Consider the following 23025-nt stretch of genomic DNA (forward strand, 5'->3'; position numbering starts at 1 on the left):
CATGTTAACAGATACTTAAAAGTGGGAATTCCACAAGCCCCATAAAAACAGCTAGAATTCCTTACCTATTCCAGGTGTAAGCCTGGAAACTTAATCATAAGCTACTTAGCATTTTCAAGTAAGCAGCAGCATCCAGCCAAAAGTTGGATAAGCCTTCTCAAAACGCACACTGAAAAAAAAATTGTTTTATTTGGAAAAAAATATATCAACAAAAAAGAAAAGGCTTAGGAACAAAACCAGAACTATTTTTTTTTTTTTTCAGTGCTATGCTTAGTTCCACTGCTATTCAACTGGTAATGTTACGCTAACAAAATCCAGGCTCACCTAAATATTTTATTATTAAAAAGCATAAATACTCACTACATGTCTATTTGTCAACTGGTTAGGAATCAACTGCAGCCTACAGCATTACTCCCCAGCTTATATCTTTGCTCACCTGTTGGAGCAGTAAAATTTAATTTCTATTTTCTCCTTAATCTAAGTGTATGTCAGTTTACTCTTTACTTTTATTCAGGAGGTTCTATCAAAACATTCCACGAAACTGAGACCCATTTTTCATTAGCATATGTTGCAGCAATTACTAACAAAAAATATTAGTCATAATGCATCTCCTACTCAAAAAGAATAGATTCCTTTAACAGAAATTTCATTTAGATATCCTCTAATAGGACCTACTATTGATTCTCATTGCTGTTTTTTGTTTTGTTTTTTAAATAATGCCTTCATGTAAAGACATTTTATAAGGAACAGTGAGAGAAGCCAAATTTTTCTTTCAGAAAAGGTATCCTTCATTTCACATGACCTGAAATGCTCAGTTTTCTCCACTTCCAAAGAAAAAATTAAAAGGTACACCGAGTTCTATTATTAGCAGTCCCTAAAAAGCTATATAACAAGTAAGATTATATTTATTTTATAAGAATACAATAAAGTATTTGCTACAAAATTTCTGTAATATAAAAAGTGGTTTCCTACTGATCTATCTTCTCTTAGATAGTGATATGACCAGAAGTTTGGTCATATCACTATCTTGTTTGGAAGAAAACCCAAACTTTTTCCAAATGCTGTATACAGAAAAGTTCAATTGTAGACAATTATAGTTAACAACCCATAGGATCTGTGTGGATCCAGGAATCCACTATTGACACAGACAGTGAAACTGGCTGGATGGACCAGACCATTGGTCTGACACAGTACAGCCATTTATCTCTTCCTATATCCTAGCAATGACAATTGTTTCTGCCCTACACACAAAATATGTTACCATATTTCAACTTGCTGAAGACTAAAAACCTGAAATACTCTGTAGCCTGCCTTGATGCACATATGATAGTGACAAAAATTTTCTAGTCACAGCAAGCTTAAGAAAACTCATGGCAAAGATGAAATTATTTTTATTTCTGTCAGTATATTACCTTAATTACATTACCTATTTGTAGATTGGACTGTATTAACTTAATCTCCATGGCTTTTGTGAACTGAGATTTCTACTTACAATATAACATGATAAACGCAAAGAGCAGTGTTCCTTTTATGCCTACAGAATGTCACATTAACACTGTTAAAGAATTAACATATATGGATAAATGCGTAAAATTAATTTGAATTCTTTCCCAGTTTGAACACAACAGAAACAGACCCCTTTCATTTCTTTCTAATCAAACTAATGCACAAGCATGTCTGCCAAATTTATATTATTCATCGTTTTTAGAAAACCAACAAAAACGAGAGTATATGAAAATAACTCAGTGTACTAATTGAGCTCACTAAGAGGGCTGAAAATTAAGATCCAATCGCTTTGAAAATCAAGTACAATGTAGAATTCAGGCACATATATTACATCACTCAATAGCATATTAAGTAAGCATTAATGAAAGCAATCCTCAACATCAAATTATTCACTTTTAATTAAGGATTTATATTTCCAAAGCTTCTTCCCTTTAATAAATGTGTTCTAATTCTGAAACACCAAAGAGCCACAACTTTCTACAAATTCTATTCAAAGACATGGGACATCAAAGCTTACTCCTAAGTATTATTAGGTCTACTGGCCCTAAGGCATTATCTAGAAGTTCTGTCGGGTTTCCCCCACCCCCCACCCCCCCACCCCCCTCCTCTTTTCTAAGTCACAGCTCACTATAACAGCGTGACTTTGACAAATTAATTTGATGAAAGATAGTTCTGTGGTCTACTAAATTCCATAGGCTACAAAGGAAGAAATATCCAATATTTCTGATTTCAACTGAAGTGAAATGTACTTAAATCTTAGAATATCCTGAAATGCTTTGCTGAATCAGAATGCAAAAACACTCAAGCCTAAAGTGGCTTCCTTCCCTAAGACTTTCCTGTACGACATTCTTCTTGAGTTATTCCTTTTCAAGCTTTCTATATTTCTTTAATTGTCTATGTACCACTATTAAGGGAATAAACAAAATTGCAAGTATACAACCAACATACTTTGTGAATTTGTTTAGACCATCAGAAATGATTTTTCATGTCAGTCCAGTATTACAGGTAGTGCTTTGATTAGTGTGATGGCCCAGAATATTTACTAGACTCGTGGTGAATTTGGAAAATGTATGCTCACAGACCCTTTTCCTGATCTGAAACAGCTATAGAAAGTTTCAAACACAAAAGAGCAGCTCCAATCTCTTATTCCTTGTTTCTGTCAGCACTTGCCTGAAACTCAACAGTATCTCATTCTGGATCACAACAGCAAAACATATTCTATGGTCACAATGCAGTGTGCATAGGACAAGAAATGTTGAATTTTAAATTTACATTTTGTGTTCTAAATGCAACTGACTAGTGGCAAACATGTGTTTTCTCAATGAGGTAAATAGCTCTATTAAGTATGACAGTAACCTTAATGGAAAATGATGTAGAGTACAGCTCTCTGAAAACTTTTAACATAACATTTGGATAAAATTCAAGATAAGTAATTTTTTGCATTTTTCTCTCCTCACTCCTGGAGAAATGTGGCTCATCCACAGGAAAGATAATGGCATTGAAAAGACAATGAGAGACTGTAGGTACCACGTATACTTTAGATGAATATAGACTCCTGTGAGGTTAGAAGTAAATAAATACATTCTCCAGCAAAAAAAAAAAAAAAAATTTCCTTCTTAAACAGCTACCATATCAACTCATTTCTTTCTTCAGCCCAGCCCAAAAGCAGCTACCTCTTCCTTTCCCATAGGAAACTATTTCTACCAGAAGTTCACAAGAGAAGATTGAAGACCTAACTATGAACCAAGACACTATATATCTTACATATCCACAGATAAGAGCAGTTCATATCACGCAGACAGTACAAAACTAGCAAAAAAGAGGAAGCAGAAGATCCAGTACTGGAATATTCACAGAGGAACTTTAGCTCAGAGACCTTTGTCCCTAACTCAGACATGTTTCCCTCAGGGACAGCATTTCCACAGTCAATTAAACAGATCAAACATTGATTGATTAAAAAATAAATATTAAAAAAAATAGTAGCGCAAGTAGGGGAAAAGAAGTTAGAGGAATCCATCTGCACTGTCAAAGCAAAGTCAACATATCTAGTAACAAACAGGAATAATTTCCCAGTGAACAGAGTTTGTAGAATTACCACATACGTTCCACAATCTAACTTAGCCTATACAATAGATGTTACCACTAACATTCTCATATATGCACATATACATTGATATTTTTGAGTATATACAAGTAGATATTTTTAAGATACATACATATTGACAAACTTTAATTACATACACAAAAGAAATTATAATTTATCTCAGTCACTGACAGGTAACTGAAATTTACTTTACTTAACAAGTGTTTCGTGTACAATCTATTGAGAAAAATAGCACAGACTTCAGATGCTAACAATGATGAATGATGTTGCTCTCAACACATTCTTAGAGAACCTACTTAGATTTCTGTATTATTCTTTCTGTGCAGTTGAGGAGTCATGGCAAAGTCACTCAAATTCAGAAAAGCCTTACACTCTTCTTATATGAGACATCCAATGTTTTGAAGGAAGGCAAAGGATAGCAAGGAAAGGCAAAGGATAGGTTGTGGATACCCCGTCCTTGGAGGTGTTCAAGGCCAGGTTGGATGGGGCCCTGGGCAACCTAACCTAGTAAATGTGGAAGTTTGGTGGCCCTGCCAGGCAGGGGGGTTGGAGCTTCATGATCCTTGAGGTCCCTTCCAACCTGGGTCATACTGTGATTCTGTGATAGCATGCAGCCAAGTCAGCACTAAGCAAAAAGCTGCCCAATTTCTACATGCTTAAATAGTCACCAAATTCACATCTTCAGCTGAAGAAAAGAACCATTCCTATTTTCATATGCCCTCTACTAGGACAATAAATGAGCAAGGGTAGAATTACATGTTTATTCAGTTACCAAAATCTATTCTTTAAGTGCTGTAATCTGCCCAACACAGAAGTAGAAACAGAGATTTAAGGACACTGCAATATTAAAAACAAGGGAATAATAGGTTCAAGAAGTACTAATGTATTATTACTTAATTATTAGTTTGAAAGAATTCGAGAAATAAGTCACCAACACAGCACTAACAAAGATCAGAAACTAACTTTTTTTCATTTGAGCCCAATTTTCTTGCATTAAGTAATTCTTCCATAATAAAGCATACAGAGATCCTTTTGCAGTGAAGCATTATAATCATATGAAGCTTCTCTTCATGAACTTGCATAACTCAGCATTCTCTAGACCAAGAAATGCTCTTGGAACAAGACCACTGGCGATTAAGAACCTCACAGTTGAGCAGGAGTTACAGCAAAGACTTAAAACCACAGTAAAGGGAAATCCAAAGATCCAAAGTGCCTAAGGATAACTAAAATGCAGAGACTTAACACAACAAAATCAATGTTAGGAATCACGAGTCTTGTTACACATAGCTGAATAAAAATACTTGCAAATCACATATCAAGACAATAAATTTACAGAACTAAGATGTTAAAAAATCATAAGTTTTAATTGAAATTATTTACAGTCTAGGAAAGCTAAGTACAGAAACATGAATAACTTCACTGTGATATTTCTTACACATGCAAAGGACGAACCATTTCTTCTTTATGCACAAAATGTGAATAAACTGAAGGGAGATATTTATCCTTGCAAGCACTACTTATAAAGATTTTGCCAATCACTTGGCAATAGCACTGAACAATCATTAGTAGAAAATACACAGTATGGAGACCAGAATAAATAAGAAAATACAAGCTTGACATGCATTATTGTTAATTATTTCCTACCAATTTACTCACTTCAGTAACTACCTGTTTGATTTGATTCAAAGCAACATTAACTCTAACTTGCAGCATGCAAATTAAATTGAGACAATGAAGATAACTTTAACAAGCTGAAATGCAAACATGCATACTTTGTAACTTAAAATGGTAATTTGACCAAAGCAGTATTCTTTATCTTCTCTGTTCACAATAGACTAATTGTTAACATTGCAATGACAGTGTTCTGCACTTTAAAATTGCGCTTCCTCAAGTGTTAAAGCTACTTTCTAATCTCAAATACCTAATTTGTTGAAAGATTATGGAAATAAACTGTAATATAAATTATTCTATCTTAAGGTAAATCAAACCACTAAAAGGCACAAATACCTTAAACACTAATAAACAATTAATAAGAATATTAGATTACTTGTTTTACAACTGTTAATTATTTTCAGGTTCCTTTCTACTTGGTGACAACTATTAACAAATACTTCATTTCCTCATTCCTTTAAGTTCTCTATTAGCCAAAATTCTCCTTTTCTCAATTTCCCTCAAAAACTGCAATTTTACATTTGAACCTGGTCTTCTTTCTACCGCATTAAGCAAAAAAATAAGAATTAAAACTTATAGTTCTCCAGTCTTTTCTACATTATTATCATCTGCCAAGTTTTCTCATCAGTGCTCTAATATTTTGCAACTTCACAGTAATGACTCAGGATCACTGTAGAACAGTGTTCTCTTGTGGTCCTGGAGGTTCCCTAGATCCAAGATATATGCCTAAACACCAGACTTAACGCAGGTATCAAGGGAGGTGTCAATTATGGCAAAAGCCTCTTTCAATGCCACTGATCACATTCACCAGGATCACAGTTCCAAGTCATATCATATCATAGTATCATAGTATCGTGCGAGTTGGAAGGGACCTTAGAGATCATCGAGTCCAACTCCCAGGTTTCGAGCCCCCTGTGTAGCGAAGCGGCACTTCTACCCCCTGCACCACAGGGGGGATTCAAACCCGGGCCCTCCGGTGCCGCAGGCAGCAGCTTATACCACTGCGCCACTGGGGGCACACAATCAAGTATATTAAAGCTATGCAATGAATAATATCATTCAAGTACAGACTGAATGGCTGCAAGAGCTCATAATACTATTTTCTGAAACTTATGAAAGAGCCATATCTATGTATTTACACATGGAGGACTATTTTACCAATATGCTCTTTTGGCACCTGATAATACTGAGGACTGGTAAAGGACACAAAAGTCACAGACTGACCTAAACTACATAGAGATGCTCTTGTTACCAGAATTTGGCAATAAAACCATTTTTTGGGTACTAACTTAAGATCATATTGATTGATCTAGATAAAGGAAGATAGCATTCTGTTAAAAATAGTATAGCAAACATGAGAGGAAAAAAAAAAAAAAAAAAAAAAAACAACTGAAATTTAGCAGCATATCAAAAAAGCAACAATACCCATGAAAACTTATTTTTTTAAAGTAGGGTAGAAAAAGAGCAAGTAGTGAGAACTTCTCTTCTAATGCTCATCACCAAATAGTTTAATGTGCAAGAGCCTACATACACCTCTCATCCTATACTGGAAGTTCTACATAATTCCAAGACTGACAGACATTCCAAAGTGAATAAATTCACTTTACACTAAAACTTAACACATTCCAGTTACTTCAACTTGCTTTTCCATGGAAAGAAGTGCCCTCTCAAGGCCACTGCATTTTCTTAGAGTGTAATATGTTCCAAATGCTGCTAATTCTGCTGGATCTATTGGATAACTGTTACTGATATCTTTCATCTTAGTGTACAAACATTTGCATTATTCTTAAATGCAGTATCGACTACAACATGGTACAGAAATTTCTACTGTTAGGACAAAAATTTGCCTGTGGAAATTTTTCTGAGACCCAATATGAAAGAAAATGATTGTAGGTTTATACATGATTAAGGAAGAATTTCAGTTCAAAGCTAACCAACACAAAAACTCTAATGACTTGCTCAACTGTTACTTCTGTACTTATCAATTAAGTAACTGAAGTTATAATTCAGTTAGCATATAAAGTAATTAGGATGAAAGACTATCAAAAGAGTTTAAAAGAAGTCTTATTTATTGAAGTGGCCAATATGCAGTCACTTAAAAAAAAGAGAATTAAGTAAAACTGTTTCTATTACAAAACTCCACTAGAAATGAAAAATAGACTATCTTCTAATACATGAAAAAGCAAAGCAACTCTCATAAGTCCTTTGATTAACTTAGACTAGTAGCCAGCAAACTACGTGTTCTTTGGACTTACTTTTTCACCAAGTACAGAAATCTACCATTTTTTTTTGTAAACTGCATATCGATATACCACTTACTATTTCAGTTTACATGCATTACTACTCATTTCATAAAATGTGCCAAACTCAGCTACTCATTTTTATGGTACATTTGGCAATTCATTTGATCATAGTTACTATCCTCAGATACATTCAGACAAGCCCTGAACACCACTATGGAATCTGCAAGCTTTTCTTAAAAAAAAAAAAAAGAAAAGAAAAAACAACAACAACAACAAAAAAAAAAAAAAAAAACAAAAAAAAAAAAAACACTTGTTTCTTTTTGAAAATTCATATGAAATTACTTAATGAGTTACCAATGGTGATTTTTTAATCCATAGAAAAAGTTGCAACAGATACCATTAGAAAGATTCTGGCATTTTAGCAGCGCAAGTATTAAAATGGTTGTAAGCCAAATATCTAATGAAGATCTAATGGTATTTCAATCATTATCTCAGCTTTCCTTTGAGGACTGAACAGTTCATTATGGTTGGTTCTTCTCAGATATTTGATATAAGAATTCAGTGATATGATGGCAAAAAAAAAAAAAAAAAAAAAAAAAAGAAGAAAAAAAAGAAACAGGTAAAAGGAGAAAATCTCATGCAAAATGAAACAAATTTGCTTAACGTGAAAAATGAATGATGATTTAAGCATCCAGTGGCTTAGTATAGAAGCTTTCAAGTTATAAGCATGATTTAAATGCCTAATATTTTTAGTTTTCAGATTATCTATTCACTGTAAAGATAAATTAAATCAGCTTTCATTGAAGATTTTTGCCTTTTACTAAAGCTGTTAAACATTTTAGTGTTTTGGTGATCAAGAATTCAACAATGTACTTCGGAAAAAAACTACTCTTATTTAATAGGTCTTCAAGGGATGAACAGTTTTACTGTCTAATTTCAGTGTAGCTAAAATAGATAAACAGGCCAGGATTTTAAGTAACATTAAGCCTCCAGAATATTTGTGTCTACTTTTTCTAATTCAGAAACTCTTTATTCTTTTCAGTTTAATGACAGAATGCTGTCAAATTAGGATTAAAACATATAGCCATGCACTGACACCCTGGCCTCCTGACTGATACATATCAAGAAGTTAAAGAATCATAAAATTATCTTTCCCCCCTTAAAATAAATAAATAAATAAATTACATCCCTAATACTTAGACTGCCCATAAAAATAATTTAAAGTTTTAAAAATTTTCCAAAATTCTCTGAACCATAGTCAATGGGAATTTAAGGAAAACGATAACAACTTCTTTTTCATGTGTGCAAAGAAAAGGTTACTTCCTGAACTCTTTCTGATACTATGAATTTATTTAATTACCTTATTTCCAATTGCTTTTTTTGGTGGAAAGTTAAAAGTCCTCACTTGCTGGTATTTATTCTGTAATTTATGATGTAAGCTTCTGAACTCTGCATATCTCCGATAAACATTCCATTCATCATCCTTTATTCTTATATAAACCTGCAAAACATAGACATGAAATAAATATATATATGTTTTTTTCCTAATTCTTAGACTATTTTTCAACTATTTTAATCTTCAGTCCATTTCCTTCTCTCCTTAAGATTTCTGTCTTTGATGCAGTGCTACACCAACATTATAAAACACTATGCTGGCTCACATATACACTGAAGGTCAGCAGTCACATCTGCCTGGAAGAGCAAATCACAAACTGCATTCCCACTGCATCACAAAGACTCCTAGTTTCAGACACTGCTCTCCTCCTCCACATTTAGGCTTCATTTCCACCAAACAACTTCTCCCTGCTTGAGCAGGAGCATTCAGGTGCTGTCAACCCCCCTCAGAAAGACCATTTAAAGTACATGAGAAGAAATATGAGGAAAGATATGAATCAGTCAATATTAAACAGGAAGTCTGTTGAGTTGCAGAGGAACTTAAACATTAGAAGAATGTTTATTGATAACAATCTTAGGTGATTGATAAGCAATATCACAACAGCCTTACCTGATTAGACACGTTTATCTTTACATCTTAATATGTACAACTTAAAACGTTTACTACTCTGCAAATAAGGAAGATTTGCAAGTAGCCACATAAATAGTGGAATTTTTTTAAGAATCACAAAATCAGTTCAGTTATCTTAAGTTTCTGCCACTGGTAATAACAGAAACAAAATGCATGACAAATTCCATTTGCTGTACACTTCACATGGAAGCAAATTATATACATACCAAATAACAATATCCCACAGTTGAAAAATACAACAAAATAATATTGCAATCGCTATCTTGCTTTAAAGCCACTAAACAAAACTACAACTAATGATTACAATTACACCCTAGAGGTAAAATATAAATGCAAACCCATATTTTTTAATTCTGTCATTATCCCTGTGACTACAAGAAATTATTTTCTAATAACAGGCTGACTGACCAACATCTGGCTATCAAAAAAGATCCACCAAAACAATGGTAGAATGTGATGGAAAGTGTGACAATGACAGCAGAGTGGCAAGATCCCAAGCTTCAGCAAGCAAAGAGTCTCACAAACACAACAGCAGTAGACACAAATGAGAGAAAGAAGCTGCTTATCTTCAGAAGGCCTCAGGCAGGCAGGGATCTCCAGAGAGATCCCCTCACCTTCACTGAAAACCATTAAATGAGGTCTTGGAAGGGGTGGATCCTGGCTCCACCCTTCCAGTCACTCAGGCACATTGCATTGCATGCACCTGAGCTCTCCTGGGCTGGACCTGCCTTCCCACCAGGTCCTTCATCACTGGTTCAACTGTGACTTGCATTCCATGACAAATGGACATCAAACTGTACAGATCATGAACATCAGTCACCAGAAAACACCTTTCCAACCAAAGAAGGAATAAATAATCCCCATGAATTATTGAAACATAATAAGGATATGAACTGTTCATTGAACTCACCCCTCTGCTCAGGTGCAAAACTAATTACAAGACTGATTTGACAGCACTAATACATGCCAAGGCAATATTCAAGATACAAGTCCAAAGCAAAACAAAGCACAGCAAGTACAAGGAGGCTGTGCTTCTGAATAAATTAGAATGAGTTTATAGTAGAGGGAAAGGTTTACTAAACACACTTGTTATTTCCATTTTAGGTGTGCATTAGACCTTTGTATTGTAGCATTGCAGCAGCAACTCATGCTTGGTTAATCCTACACTACAGACTCCAAGTTTTTTCAGCTGGTCAGTTCCTATAAGGCAAACTCATCACATCATTTACACAGTTCAGAAAACACTGAGGTAAGAAATCTCAAATTCCAATTGCACTGGGGAGAAAACCACTGCCAGAATTTTTGTAAGTTCAACCTAGTAGTTTCAACAGATGCTCTAATTTATATATAGAAACAGATAAAAACCTCTCTGTGCCTTTCATGATATGAAAGATTGCTACTGTGCTCTAATTACTAATTTAAAGAATTTTACCTTATTTCAGTTCCTATTTCCACCACAAATATCTATTCTCTGTATATATAAGCCTTCACTATTCAGTTTATAAATTCTCCTGTGACCATTAAGTGCTAATAACTGACTCCCACATTTAAAGTTGTCCTTCCTGTGAAAGTTCACTTTATTCCAGAAGCATTAAATCCTGATCTAAACCCTTTCTTCTTCCAAATTTTACTTCATTCATGTGCCAAAATATTGGATCTTACTGGATCTCCACCTCTTCGATTCTCTCCTTTACCCTGTGCCACCAATTACCAAATAGACTGATATCTTCCCCAAGTTTACTTAGAAGCTGATCCAAAAAATGTGAAGTCTGTCTTTCTCCATCCAACAGGTACATTTCCTTGCATTACTCTAGAGAATGACAAAATTGAACTCCACAACACATATAGCTACCTCTTCTCAGCAGGAATCTCCATCTTTAGATGACTAATCACAGAGCAAGAAGAAATAAATCCCTAAACGCCTATTTAAGTTTAAAAGCCCTATGCCACAAATGCAAAGGCTTCCACATTATTATTATTATTAATTGCATTTACTATTTACTTATTGCCATTAACTGAATGTTAACCTATTACTGTGAGCTGGTGATATTTCAGAAAATAAATGGAAAAAAATGTTGAAGGGAACATCATTAAATTAAGTGCACAACCAATTCTATCTCACTTTTCCACTAAAATGATACACCTAATAGCTTCAACATCCACAGCTTACCAATACAAGTATATGGCTTTTGTTAATTTCAAAGAAAATTCTAGATGGTGCTAAGATGTGAGTGCTTCTTATTCTGCTTCTCACAACTGTACCCTTGAACTTAGTGTGTGCACAAAACATAGTTGTTTCTAGATCTTGTCTTGAAATTCTTAAGATTTATAACCACTAAATGCTGCCAGTTAATTACTGGTACAGGAGTGTGATGCAACTCTACAAATACAGAGGCCTGCTTAAAATTTCCAGATCAAAAAAGATCCATTACAAAATACTGCTTGCTCTTAAGCCTGCATAGCTTTATTTCTGAGATTATCTAGAAAAGATTAACAGAAATTGACAGCTTAACAGAAATTAAAGAGACAATCTGATGCTTGAAACTTTTATTAACAGTTGTTCTGGAGCTGGCAATTTTTCCATCTACATTCATGATTTCTGCTTTTTTTTTTTGTTGTTGTTGTTCATTCTGTTTTTAAGGATAGGAAGTAAATTTTGAATGTGAGAACTGAAACATACTGAATTAATAACAGAACAAAAGGAAAGGCCGTGAAATGCCCTTCAAAAAAAAGCTTTTAAATTCTGCAATTAAATTAAAAACAAATATATATATTTATATATACATACGCACACACCGGTTTAAGAAGTACAAATGCAAAATTGGCATGTGATTTTGATGAGACACAGCTACCCAGAGCTACTTTTCCTTAGTATATTCCTAAGAAGAATAATTCTTAACTCCAGGTTGAGAGATGACAGATACTGTACTGATCAGTTCATACTTTTCCACATTATTTGACATATCCACCACCCTCTTCTGGTTACTTCCAATCCACATGGTAAGTATTTGGTAGTTAATTTTCTGCTAGAAACATATATTGGTGAGTTAAAAGGGACAGTTCTGAGGGATGCTGGGGTACTAAGCTGTCTTTGTGAGGATTTATGAGTGCATACACTAGTTCTGAGTAGATGGTGTGCTCTAGAATAGCTGAGTTAGGCCTGTAGGTGAAGAGTTAGTGGGCAGGGGGTTTAGGTAGGTGTGTGTACAGGTTCTCTCACGTGCATCGGGTTTTGCGTAGCAGGTATATGCGTCTGTGTGGGATTTAGGATGGTATATAAGGAGTGTGACGCAGCAATAAATTGAGAGAAGACATCATGGCATCCATGTTTGTGTCTCTCTCCCCCGGATGGTTGAGGTTCCGGGATAAGTCAGGTTAATTGGTGGTTACATCACAGGTGCATCAGTAATAGATCTGAAATACCAAATCCAACATTAGCTTCTTCTCTACACCAACTGAAAGAATCCTCCAGAGATATGTAATTTCTAACCAGAAGAGGTTGACGACAGCACAGTAGAGGAGGGAAGATGAAGACAACCTCTTTAGCTTTGTAATGAGAGAAAAAGCAGAAGAAATCAATTCATGTTTCAAATATATTTAGATGAATTTCATTTGGGAACACAGTGGTTGAGGCCCATGCCTTTTGGTGATGATTGGCAGCAACACCTCAGATCCTGGAGAAAAGAAGGCTGTAAGGTGACCAGATTGATATCTAAAGTCAGTAGGCCTGTCAGTATCTAAAGAGGAGCTATAGGAAAGAAGGGGACAGACTCATCAGCAAGATCTGTGATGACGGGAAATAGTTTCAAGCTTAAAGATGATAGATTTAGGTTAGATATAAGGGAAGAGTCTTTTACAGTGAGAGTGGTGGGGCACTGGAACAAGTTGCCCACACTGTTGTGGTTGATGCCCCATCCCTGGAGACTTTAAAGGCAAGGCTGGATCAGGCCCTGGGTAGCCTGATCTAGCTTTGGTGTCCCTGTTCAATGCAGGGGAGTTGGACTAGATGACCTTTAAAGGCTCCTTCCAACTCTAAGAAATTTATGATTCTATGATTCTAACATTCCACTTAAGTGCTTTACATATATGATCTAATTTTTAAGCAGAATAAGCATTGTTCCCATTAGCTTTAAGTACAGTCATAAGCATTTAACATAACTGAAATTCACACTTATTTTTAATAAGTCTCAAACTTCACCTGTTCCAATTGGCACATTTCAGCTTTCTCTATTTGACAACTTTCTCTCATGATTAACAGTTATGTCCAAGTTTCCTCAAGAACTCAGAAAAATCTGAACTCCAAAATATATTGGAAAAGATCTCAATAATATCAACACACTTCAATACTGCTACTAAGAATAATGAACTACAAACAGATTTCCCATGCAGCTGATACAAAAAATTCTAATTGCATTTTTATTTTCTGCCATTGCAGAAACAAATGATATAACAGCAAAAATAAACTGTATTATAAATAAAAGGACTCAGAAATGAGCTCAGCCATTTAACCTATTTGTCACTTCCAGTCCTCATCTGTTCATTCCATACTGAATAGCTTGGTAAATATATTCTTCCACTATTTCAACACTGAATCAAAATCTCTGTAATGAGTAGCACATGTTTTGGCAGATGAATTCATAGTGCTGTTTTTGAAGCTATTCTGAATTTCTATAAATTAATGCTTTCCTGATATCTATGAAATACTGAATATATATTCAGCCTGCACATGACTTTATATCATCATCTATCAGCGCTCCTTGTTGACTGGTGAGGTCCCAGAAGACTGGAGGCTTGCCAACATGACTCCCATTTACAAGAAAGGTTGTAAGGAGGATCTGGGGAACTACAGGCCTGTTAGCCTCACCTCGGTTCCAGGAAACATTATGGAACAGATGGTCTTGGAGGAGATCATGCAGCATGTGCAGGATGGCTGGGGGATCGGGCCTAGCCAGCATGGGTTCATGAAGGGCAGGTTCTGATTGACCACCCTGATCTCCTTCTATGATCTAGTGACTCATCTGCTGGTTGAGGGAAAGGGTGTTGATGTGGTCTACCTAGACTTCAGCAAAGCCTTTGACACTGTCTCCCATGGTATTCTCCTGCAGAAGCTGGCAGCCCGTGACTAGGATGGGTACACTCTCAGCTGGGTAAGGAGCTGGCTGGAGGGCCGGGCTCAGAGAGTGGTGGTGAATGGAGTTAAATCCAGCTGGTGACTGGTCACGAGTGGTGTTCCCCAGGGGTCGGTGCTGGGGCCTGTCCTCTTCAATATCTTTATTGATGACCTGGATGAGGGCATTGAGTGCACCCTCAGTAAGTTCGCAGATGACACCAAATTGGCTGGGAGTGTGGATCTGCCTGGGGGTAGTGAGGCCCTACAGAGGGATATGGACAGGTTGGAGAGCTGGGCTGAAGCCAATGGGATGAGGTTCAACAAGACCAAATGCCAAGTCCTGCACTTCGGCCACAACAACTCCAGGCAACGCTATAGGCTTGGGGCGGAGTGGCTGGAGGACTGTGTGGAGGAAATGGACCTGAGGGTATTGACTGATCCTCGGCTGAACATGAGCCGACAGTGTGCCCGGGTAGCCAAGAAGGCCAACTGCTTCCTAGCTTGCATCAAAGACAGTGTTACTAGCAGGAACAGGGAGGTAATTGTCCCCCTGTACTCAGCACTGGTGAGGCCGCACCTCAAGTACTGTGTTTAGTTTTGGGCCCCTCACTGCAAGAAAGACATTGAGGCCCTGGAACATGTTCAGAGGAGGGCTACGAAGCTGGTGAGGGGTCTGGAGCACAGGGCTTATGAGGAGTGGTTGAGGGAGCTGGGATTGTTCAGCCTGGAGAAGAGGAGGCTCAGGGGAGACCTTATTGCTCTCTATAACTTCCTGAAGGGAGGTTGTAGTGAGCTAGGGGTTGGCCTCTTCTCTCTTGTAGACAGTGATAGAACTAGAGGGAATGGTTTCAAGCTGCACCAGGGGAGACTCAGGCTGGACATCAGGAAGTATTACTTCTCGGAAAGGGTAGTCAGGCCCTGGAATGCACTGCCAAGGGAGGTGGTGGAGTCACCGACCATGGGGGTGTTCAAGAAACATTTGGATGTTGTGTTGGGGGATATGATTTAGCTGAGAAGTATTGGTGATGGTTGGACTGGATGATCTTTTAGGTCTCTTCCAACCTTGATAATTCTACGATTCCGTAATTCTGTGATCTTTATCCTAGATATAGCAATCACTTCAACTCCAATTATTTTATCACAGTGAGATATACATTTATTTTTGTTTATATGCACAGCTATATATATTTTACACACACAGGCACACAAAAATAGAATGTAGGCCTATTTTTGGTTTTTAGAAAAAAAAAAAAAAAATCAGCCCTCTAGTGTATGAAAACAGCTATTTGCCTAATACATAATGATCTTAGTCATACAGAGATCAAAACCTAGTAGAAATACCATTCCTTTGTAAGGAAAGATCTTAAAAGGTACTAAGGGCAAAGTTTAAAAAAATTTCTATAAGTAGTTCTTTCTCACTTTTTTAAACACCTAAAGACGAAGTAGATTAAGTAGATAGCTGCTCAAAGGAGCTCTGTGGCATGTAACTAAGCACAAATAACTGACAAAAGACATTTAATGTCTGTTTTAGACAAGTGCTTCAACCTTTTCATGTTATCTCTCTGGTATCTTTGCATCGTCAACAGACAAAAAGAACATTCAGAAGAATGATTTGTACATTTCTTTTCCATATCCAATATCATAAGCATATGCTTCAGAAATAAGAAAATTCTCAAAATTTTCTTTATGACAACGTACAATTTCAAGTATTTTAGAATCTTGCTATGATATTCGGCTTTACTTTTCCTCTTGTTAGAGACCCACTCTAGAGAATCACTCTAAGAATCTTCATTAATGACAAGCAACTGATGAAATCTATTCAAAGCCACTTCATAGCAATGGAACATATTATCTAAACTCCACAAGGCTTTGGATAAAGCCCTGAAACTCTTTCACATTGGTGAAGTCTGATTTATTTCAATATTTTTTCCAATTAAAAAAAAATCTCATTGCAAATATCTACAATTACACATGAATTTCACATGTTCTCAGGCTTTCATGATTTCTTTTTATAATCAGGTACAGTCAAATTCAGTCAAAAAACCTAACTAGAGTGGCTGCTCCAAAAGTAATGTTTCTTATTTTATTATATTGTTTCACAATATCAGATGAAGATGTTGGTAGCATGGCAGTAGAGGCTGAATCTTCCTGCCAATATCCCATTACATTTTGTTGCCATGCAAGAGATGGCAGCAGAGAGGTAGTCTGACAAAGTGTCATCTGATATGGAAATGCCTATGAAGCAAAAGTGTGGAACTTGAATTCCTTCATGAGGGAAAAGTAGCTTGCACTGATATTAATTGACGATGTTAGAACATTTATGGAGATCAAGCAGTGGATGTTAGCACAATGAGGCAGTGGGAGGTACCTACCAGCAGGGGAGATAGCAACAGATTTTGATAAGACCAGCACATAGACTCATGTTTATCACCAGCCAAAAATGCACAGCTAATGTTGATGACTACGTTGAAAAACAGTATTCTGCAGTTGAAAACTTTCTCTATCAAATAGTGTTATTGTGTTCTCTGGATCTATAACAGTTTCCACCAAAATAAAGAGGAGGCATTACTTTTGGAATGACTTTCTACATTTCATAAGTTACCAGTAAAAACAAATTTTTTCAAACATCTAAGCAAAATAGTACAAACATGCCCTATGTTTTAATGAAGCAGAATATCATTAAAGATATTTATATTGTGTAAAATATAAGCCAAGATTTTCTAAAATAATCATTTGGACTACCTCTAATAAAATTACACTGAGATCCATTTAGTCAGAAATTTTACTATAGCATTCACATTAAGAAGTATTACTTACTTGATAAACATGGAATGCATTAGCAGCTTTTCCACGCAGAAAGACTGAGGGAATCCAAACATTAATAAGAGCTCGATTTGATCTGAGTAGATAAGAGAAACAGTTAAAACAGGAAGAATAGAGAAACATGCATATGCATTAAAATTGCAAATTTCCTGTTGTAGTTTAAGCCTTCAGGTGGCTCAGCACCACACAGTCATTTGTTCACTCATGGGTTGAGATAAAACTATTTACTAAGGTAGGAAAAAAATAAAAGGAAAAGGACAATAGGTATGACTGTTTTTTAATATATACATATATATGAATATAAACAAGAAGTGACGCACAAGCAATTGCTCGCTACCTCCTCTGACCAATGCCCAACTAGTCCAGAAAGCAATGTAACAGAGCAAGCTGAAATTCTCCCCCTCTTCAAAACTCCTTCCATATGATATTATATGGTACAGAATAATCCTTTTGAACAGTTCAAGTCAGCTGTCCAAATTCCATTTACTCACAGCCTGTTGGACCTTTTGCTCCATGTAACACTGCTTAGCAGAAACTATAAATATTGGTGTATTATCACTGCTGTTTTTCCTCCTAAAACCAAAATCAGCATCACACCAGATAACACCACACCACATAAAAAAATACCATCCTAGATGAAAGAAAGGCAGTATCTCAAAATTAACATAACTGGGAAAGAGATACTGAAGCGAATGTTTTTGTTTTTGTTTTTTTAATGGCGTATTTGACAACATTTGATATTAACAAGTTCAAAATTTTGGTCCATAACACTCAACAGCAAAGATATGAATTCATTAAAAATAAAACAAAAACAAAAAACAAACAAACAGAAGAGGATTGGACAGTTACAAAGAAGCCACTTCCATCCACTCCCTTCCAGGTTTCTACAATACAAAGACAGTCCAAATCACACCACTTTGAACTGTGATGACCTAATGTTTTGTTTGGTTTTTGCAGTGCTATTTGTATGCACTGCAATGAGAAAACAAGAAGGAACATCACACTAACATCGAACAAAACAAAACCAACAGAAAACAGTAACTTTTTAGTGCTATTGTAGAATACTAAGTTCTAAGTTGCTGGATGAACCTTTCAAGAATGTTCATGAATCTAAACTCCTTGCATTCAGCTTTGTTAAACACTCTACTAAGGCATGACAGTACAACTCTCCATGCTTTTTTTTTTTTTTTTTTAAACAAAACACCACATCTGAGAATTCAGTATTTCATTGTAAAGGAAATAAATCTATTTACTTGCTTATTCTTCTTTCCCATAAATGCACAAAACATGCATATTAGAAACTTACATTTCGAAGTCTGACAGACTCTGATCTTCAGACGTTTGACTCAAATCTCCAGGGACCTATATTTACATAGCAGAAATCACATGCTGATTATTATGCTTTTTATGTATAATATTATAAGAAAATTAAAAATTCAACACTAAAGTTGTAAAATGCCAATAAAAACTACTATTTAGAAACAATAAAAAAAAAGCAATCGTTCCACAGTGCAACATATTGCAATGCAAGGTCTTCATGTCATAATTCCTTTGTGAATGCACAAATCTGGCTTTGTAAAAGGAAAGCATTTTGATTTTTTTTTTTCAGCTTCTTAAAGACTAATATAATATATACCATTTCTTCAGCATGTAAATTGAATTCAGCTGCTAGGAGGCTATTATTTATTATCTGAAAAATACATTAGAAAAAATATTAAATTAGTGATGTCTAGTTTTCTAATTAATTGAAATTTCATAGTCAGTAGTCTTAAAATGTAGTTTGTGAAACTTTGATATGATAAGCCTAGAGCAAATGGGAAGTTTCAACCTCTGTTGCCACCTCATCAACATCCACCTCCAAAGCTTTGGGCCAAAATAACGAAATACGCATTATTTCCAGATCAAGTATTTTAGCTTAGAGGGATAAAATTAAAAGGAGGAAAAGAAGGTATGTATGAGAACTAAAGAAACAAAATGGAAATACCATATTTCTATAGTGTTTTTAAAGACAACTAAGCATAACACCAAAAATTTCATTGCTTCTATGCAAATAACAGAACTTCAGAACATCAACTGCTGATCTCAGTAGATCTATCAATATAGATGACCTTATATTTAGAAACCCATTATTTAATGTTGTTCAACCTTTCAAAGAAAGCTCACTTAAAACACTGAAACCCTTATATTTGAATACTTCAAGCAATTTTATTGTCTGAACATATCTGCCTTACATTCAATACTGTTGAAGAGAACAAAAGTATCAGCATTGTGTGCCCCGGTGGCGCAGCGGTAGAATTCCCGTTTGCAACACCAGGGGGCCCGGGTTCGAATCCCCGCTGTGGAGCAGGGGGTAGAAGTGCCGCTCTGCTACACAGAGGGCTCAAATCCCGGGAGTTGGACTCGATGATCTCTAAGGTCCCTTCCAACTCGCACAATACTATGATACTATGATGATCAAAAACACCAAATAAGGTACTTTTAGTTGATGTTTCACCAGCTGCTATTTCTGATAAGCTAATACAGATTTTACCTGAATATGAGTAAATGTTTTGAAGTCAAGAATGCTATTCCATCATTTAATAAATACTTACTGGTCCTCTCAAATCAATTAGCTCCTGCCTCATCTGGCACACAAGAGCCTCTTTAGCCATTAGAGCACGATGCAGCCTCTCATTAAACTCAATCAACTCCCCATGCATTTCAGCCACCTGAAAAACATAATTCAGAGATAAATGTGTCATAGTATCATAGCATCATAGTATCGTGCGAGTTGGAAGGGACCTTAGAGATCGTCGAGTTCAACTCCCGGGATTCGAGCCCTCTAGTGTAGCAGAGCAGCACTTGTACCACTTGCGCCACAAGGGGGATTCGAACCCAGGCCCTCCAGTGTTGCAAGCCGTGGTTCTAACACCGTGTGCCACCGGTGTCATATGCTGTAAAAAAAAAATTACTCCTGTCAGAACTACTTGACTACAAAGTTGAATGAAAGATTCAGTTCTGAGAGATGATCTATCAATACCTAATATACCTGGCAAGGGATTTGTCTCAAATGGACAATGGTGCTTGTAAGCCTTACAGAAAAGAAATATGAGACAAAAAGATTGTGTAGAATTATTCTTAAGACAGAAGATTCCATTCAGAAAATCCTACTGTTAAAAGTATCCAAGTAAATTATTTCTATATTCCCTATAAAAGGGGAATGTTGATATAGGCTAGAATCATAGATGGAGTGCCAGATAAGTATTCCTAGGTCATAACAAGAAAAGCTGCACTTAACAGGAGAGGTTAAAACACCTCTACCAGGGCCAACCTGTCACTGGCTGGAGAGGTGGGCCCATGCCAACCTGATCCAGTTCAAAAAGGCCAAGCGCAAGGGTCAGGGCAATTCCAACCACTGATACAAGATGGGCAGAGAATGGCTTGAAAGCAGCCCTGAGAAAGATTTGGGGGGGGCTGATTGATGAAAGATTCAACATGAGCTGGCAATGTGTGCTTGCAGCCCAGAAGGTGAAACATATCCAAGCAAAGCATGACCAGCAAGGGAGGTGATTCTGTCCTTCTACTCTGCTCTCATGACACCCCATCTGGAGTATTGCATTCAGTTCCAGAGACCCCAACATAAGAAGAATATGGAGCTGTTGGAGCAGGTCCAGAGGAGGGCCACAAGGATGATCAGAGGGCTGGAGCACCTCTCCTATGGGGACAAGCTGAGAGAGTTAGGGCTCTTCAGCCTGGAGAAGAGAAGGTTCTGAGGAGACCTTATAGTGGTCCTCTAGTACCTGAAGGGGGCCTACAGAAGAGCTGGAAAGGGACTTCTTATAAGGTGATGAAGGCTTTAAACTTGAAGACGGTAGATTTAGATTAAATATGAGAAAGAAATGCTTTACTGTGAGGGTGGTGAAACTCCGGAACAGACTGTCCAGAGATATTGTGGATGCACTTACCCTTGCAGCAGCAAAGGCCAGCCTGGATGGGACTCTGAACAACCTGGTCAAGAGGTTCTAGACCAGTCTATAATTTATTTCTATAAAAATGTTTGTTTAATAGGAGATTTAGGTATAAAATTTCATTGCTTTCATCTGGAAAGTCATTTTTATTAAACTTAAGATGAATCCATAGTCTCTATTTTTACTTTTTCAGTAATTAATAATTTTATGTTACTTTACAAATGAGAATCTTGTATTAGGAACTTATACTAACATAAAATCAACTGAACTATTAGCTTCCATCAAGCATTTCCATACTTCAGTACTCCAGAAGCTATATTACAAAGCTTTACGAAAATTAAACACAATCATAAAAGGTCCAATCAGAAAGGTGCAAGAATGTTTAAAAAAAAAAAAATATATCAGTATGTCAGGAACCTTACAAAGTTCAATTCATAATACAATAAAGCTTGTTAATAATGTACTGTAGCTTATACAATGCCTGAAACCAACTGTCTGACCATTTTATAATCATCAATTACAACACTAAAAAAACTTACTTATTAAAATCTTCATAATAGACTTATTTCTTAATGCAGTAAATCAAATCAGTTCTAAAGTGACACATCTTTCAGCCTATCAGAGATTTCTTAACAATTAAACAAGTTTGGTCCTTTTTTATTGTAAGCAATGTGGTATTTTTATACCAATTTTAATAAAAAATATGAATGCATATCTTTATTAAGAAATGTGTTTCAATCACGTGAATTGTTTTAAATTAGCTTTGAAGTTGAATGAATAAATCTGTATTTTTACAACAGAAGACTGAAAATTAAACTTAATTTTTAGAGCAAAAATAAGAATTTTATTTTAGACTAATGGGGGAAAAAAGCTAAAGAAATGTTTACATCTTCAAATGCTATGTTATCTTTACTGTCCCTCAAAAGTTGTGCAGCATACTTTACCTCAATCAATTTTCTTTCATAAGAGTTGGCTAGTTCCTCATCGTTTTCTACTTGCTTTTGCTCTGGAACAGTAAGTTCACCATCAGTGCTCCAAATGTTTGGCAAAACTAAAACAAAGAGATGCCTCAAATTAAAAACACTGAATTACATAAACATTGTAGACAATCATTTCAAAGTAGCAGTTCTAAAAGAAACAGTTCTTAGAAGTATCAAAATAGGATGTAACATTAAACTATATTGCAAGTACTACAAAAAACACTGCACGGAGCTTTCTTGCAGTCACTGTTTAGACAAATTCTCTAATCTTCACAGGAAAAAAATAAAAGCTAGATGAATCTGGCTATTTTGTGACTACAGCTACATAGATAGTGACTCCAGCTTGTAACAATGTGCTCTGAAAACTAAGCTTGTGCTTTTTTTTTTTGTAATTACAAAAACATAACCTCTTATTACTTGAGCAGAACTACTCACACATCATAGCAGCTACAGATAATAGGGCTGAGAAATTACATTTCAAACTTTACCTAACAATTCATCCTTCTGCATACAGCAGAATCATCTGTATTTATTTTATTCCTCACAGTTAATTGCTTAATTCATTCTTAGAAACCTTCAATAAAGGAGATTTCTGTGCACAATTTACTTAAATGT

The 23025-nt window shown here is 35.9% G+C and overlaps 1 protein-coding gene across 2 annotated transcripts in view; it reads right to left on the reverse strand.

Annotated features, from left to right (window-relative positions):
- The window catches only part of SNX29 (sorting nexin 29), an 87005-nt gene that overhangs the window by 22565 nt on the left and 41415 nt on the right, over nucleotides 1-23025 (reverse strand). For both annotated transcript variants that reach the window (XM_072348819.1, XM_072348820.1), the window contains exons 15-19: nucleotides 22375-22481; nucleotides 20075-20191; nucleotides 18790-18845; nucleotides 17478-17559; nucleotides 8885-9025 (exon numbers count right to left, since the gene is read on the reverse strand). In XM_072348819.1, the coding sequence (XP_072204920.1) occupies nucleotides 8885-9025; nucleotides 17478-17559; nucleotides 18790-18845; nucleotides 20075-20191; nucleotides 22375-22481 (503 nt within the window). The remainder of the gene's footprint in view (nucleotides 1-8884; nucleotides 9026-17477; nucleotides 17560-18789; nucleotides 18846-20074; nucleotides 20192-22374; nucleotides 22482-23025) is intronic.

Source organism: Excalfactoria chinensis, chromosome 14 (assembly GCF_039878825.1).
Source record: "Excalfactoria chinensis isolate bCotChi1 chromosome 14, bCotChi1.hap2, whole genome shotgun sequence".
Lineage (NCBI taxonomy): Eukaryota > Metazoa > Chordata > Aves > Galliformes > Phasianidae > Excalfactoria > Excalfactoria chinensis.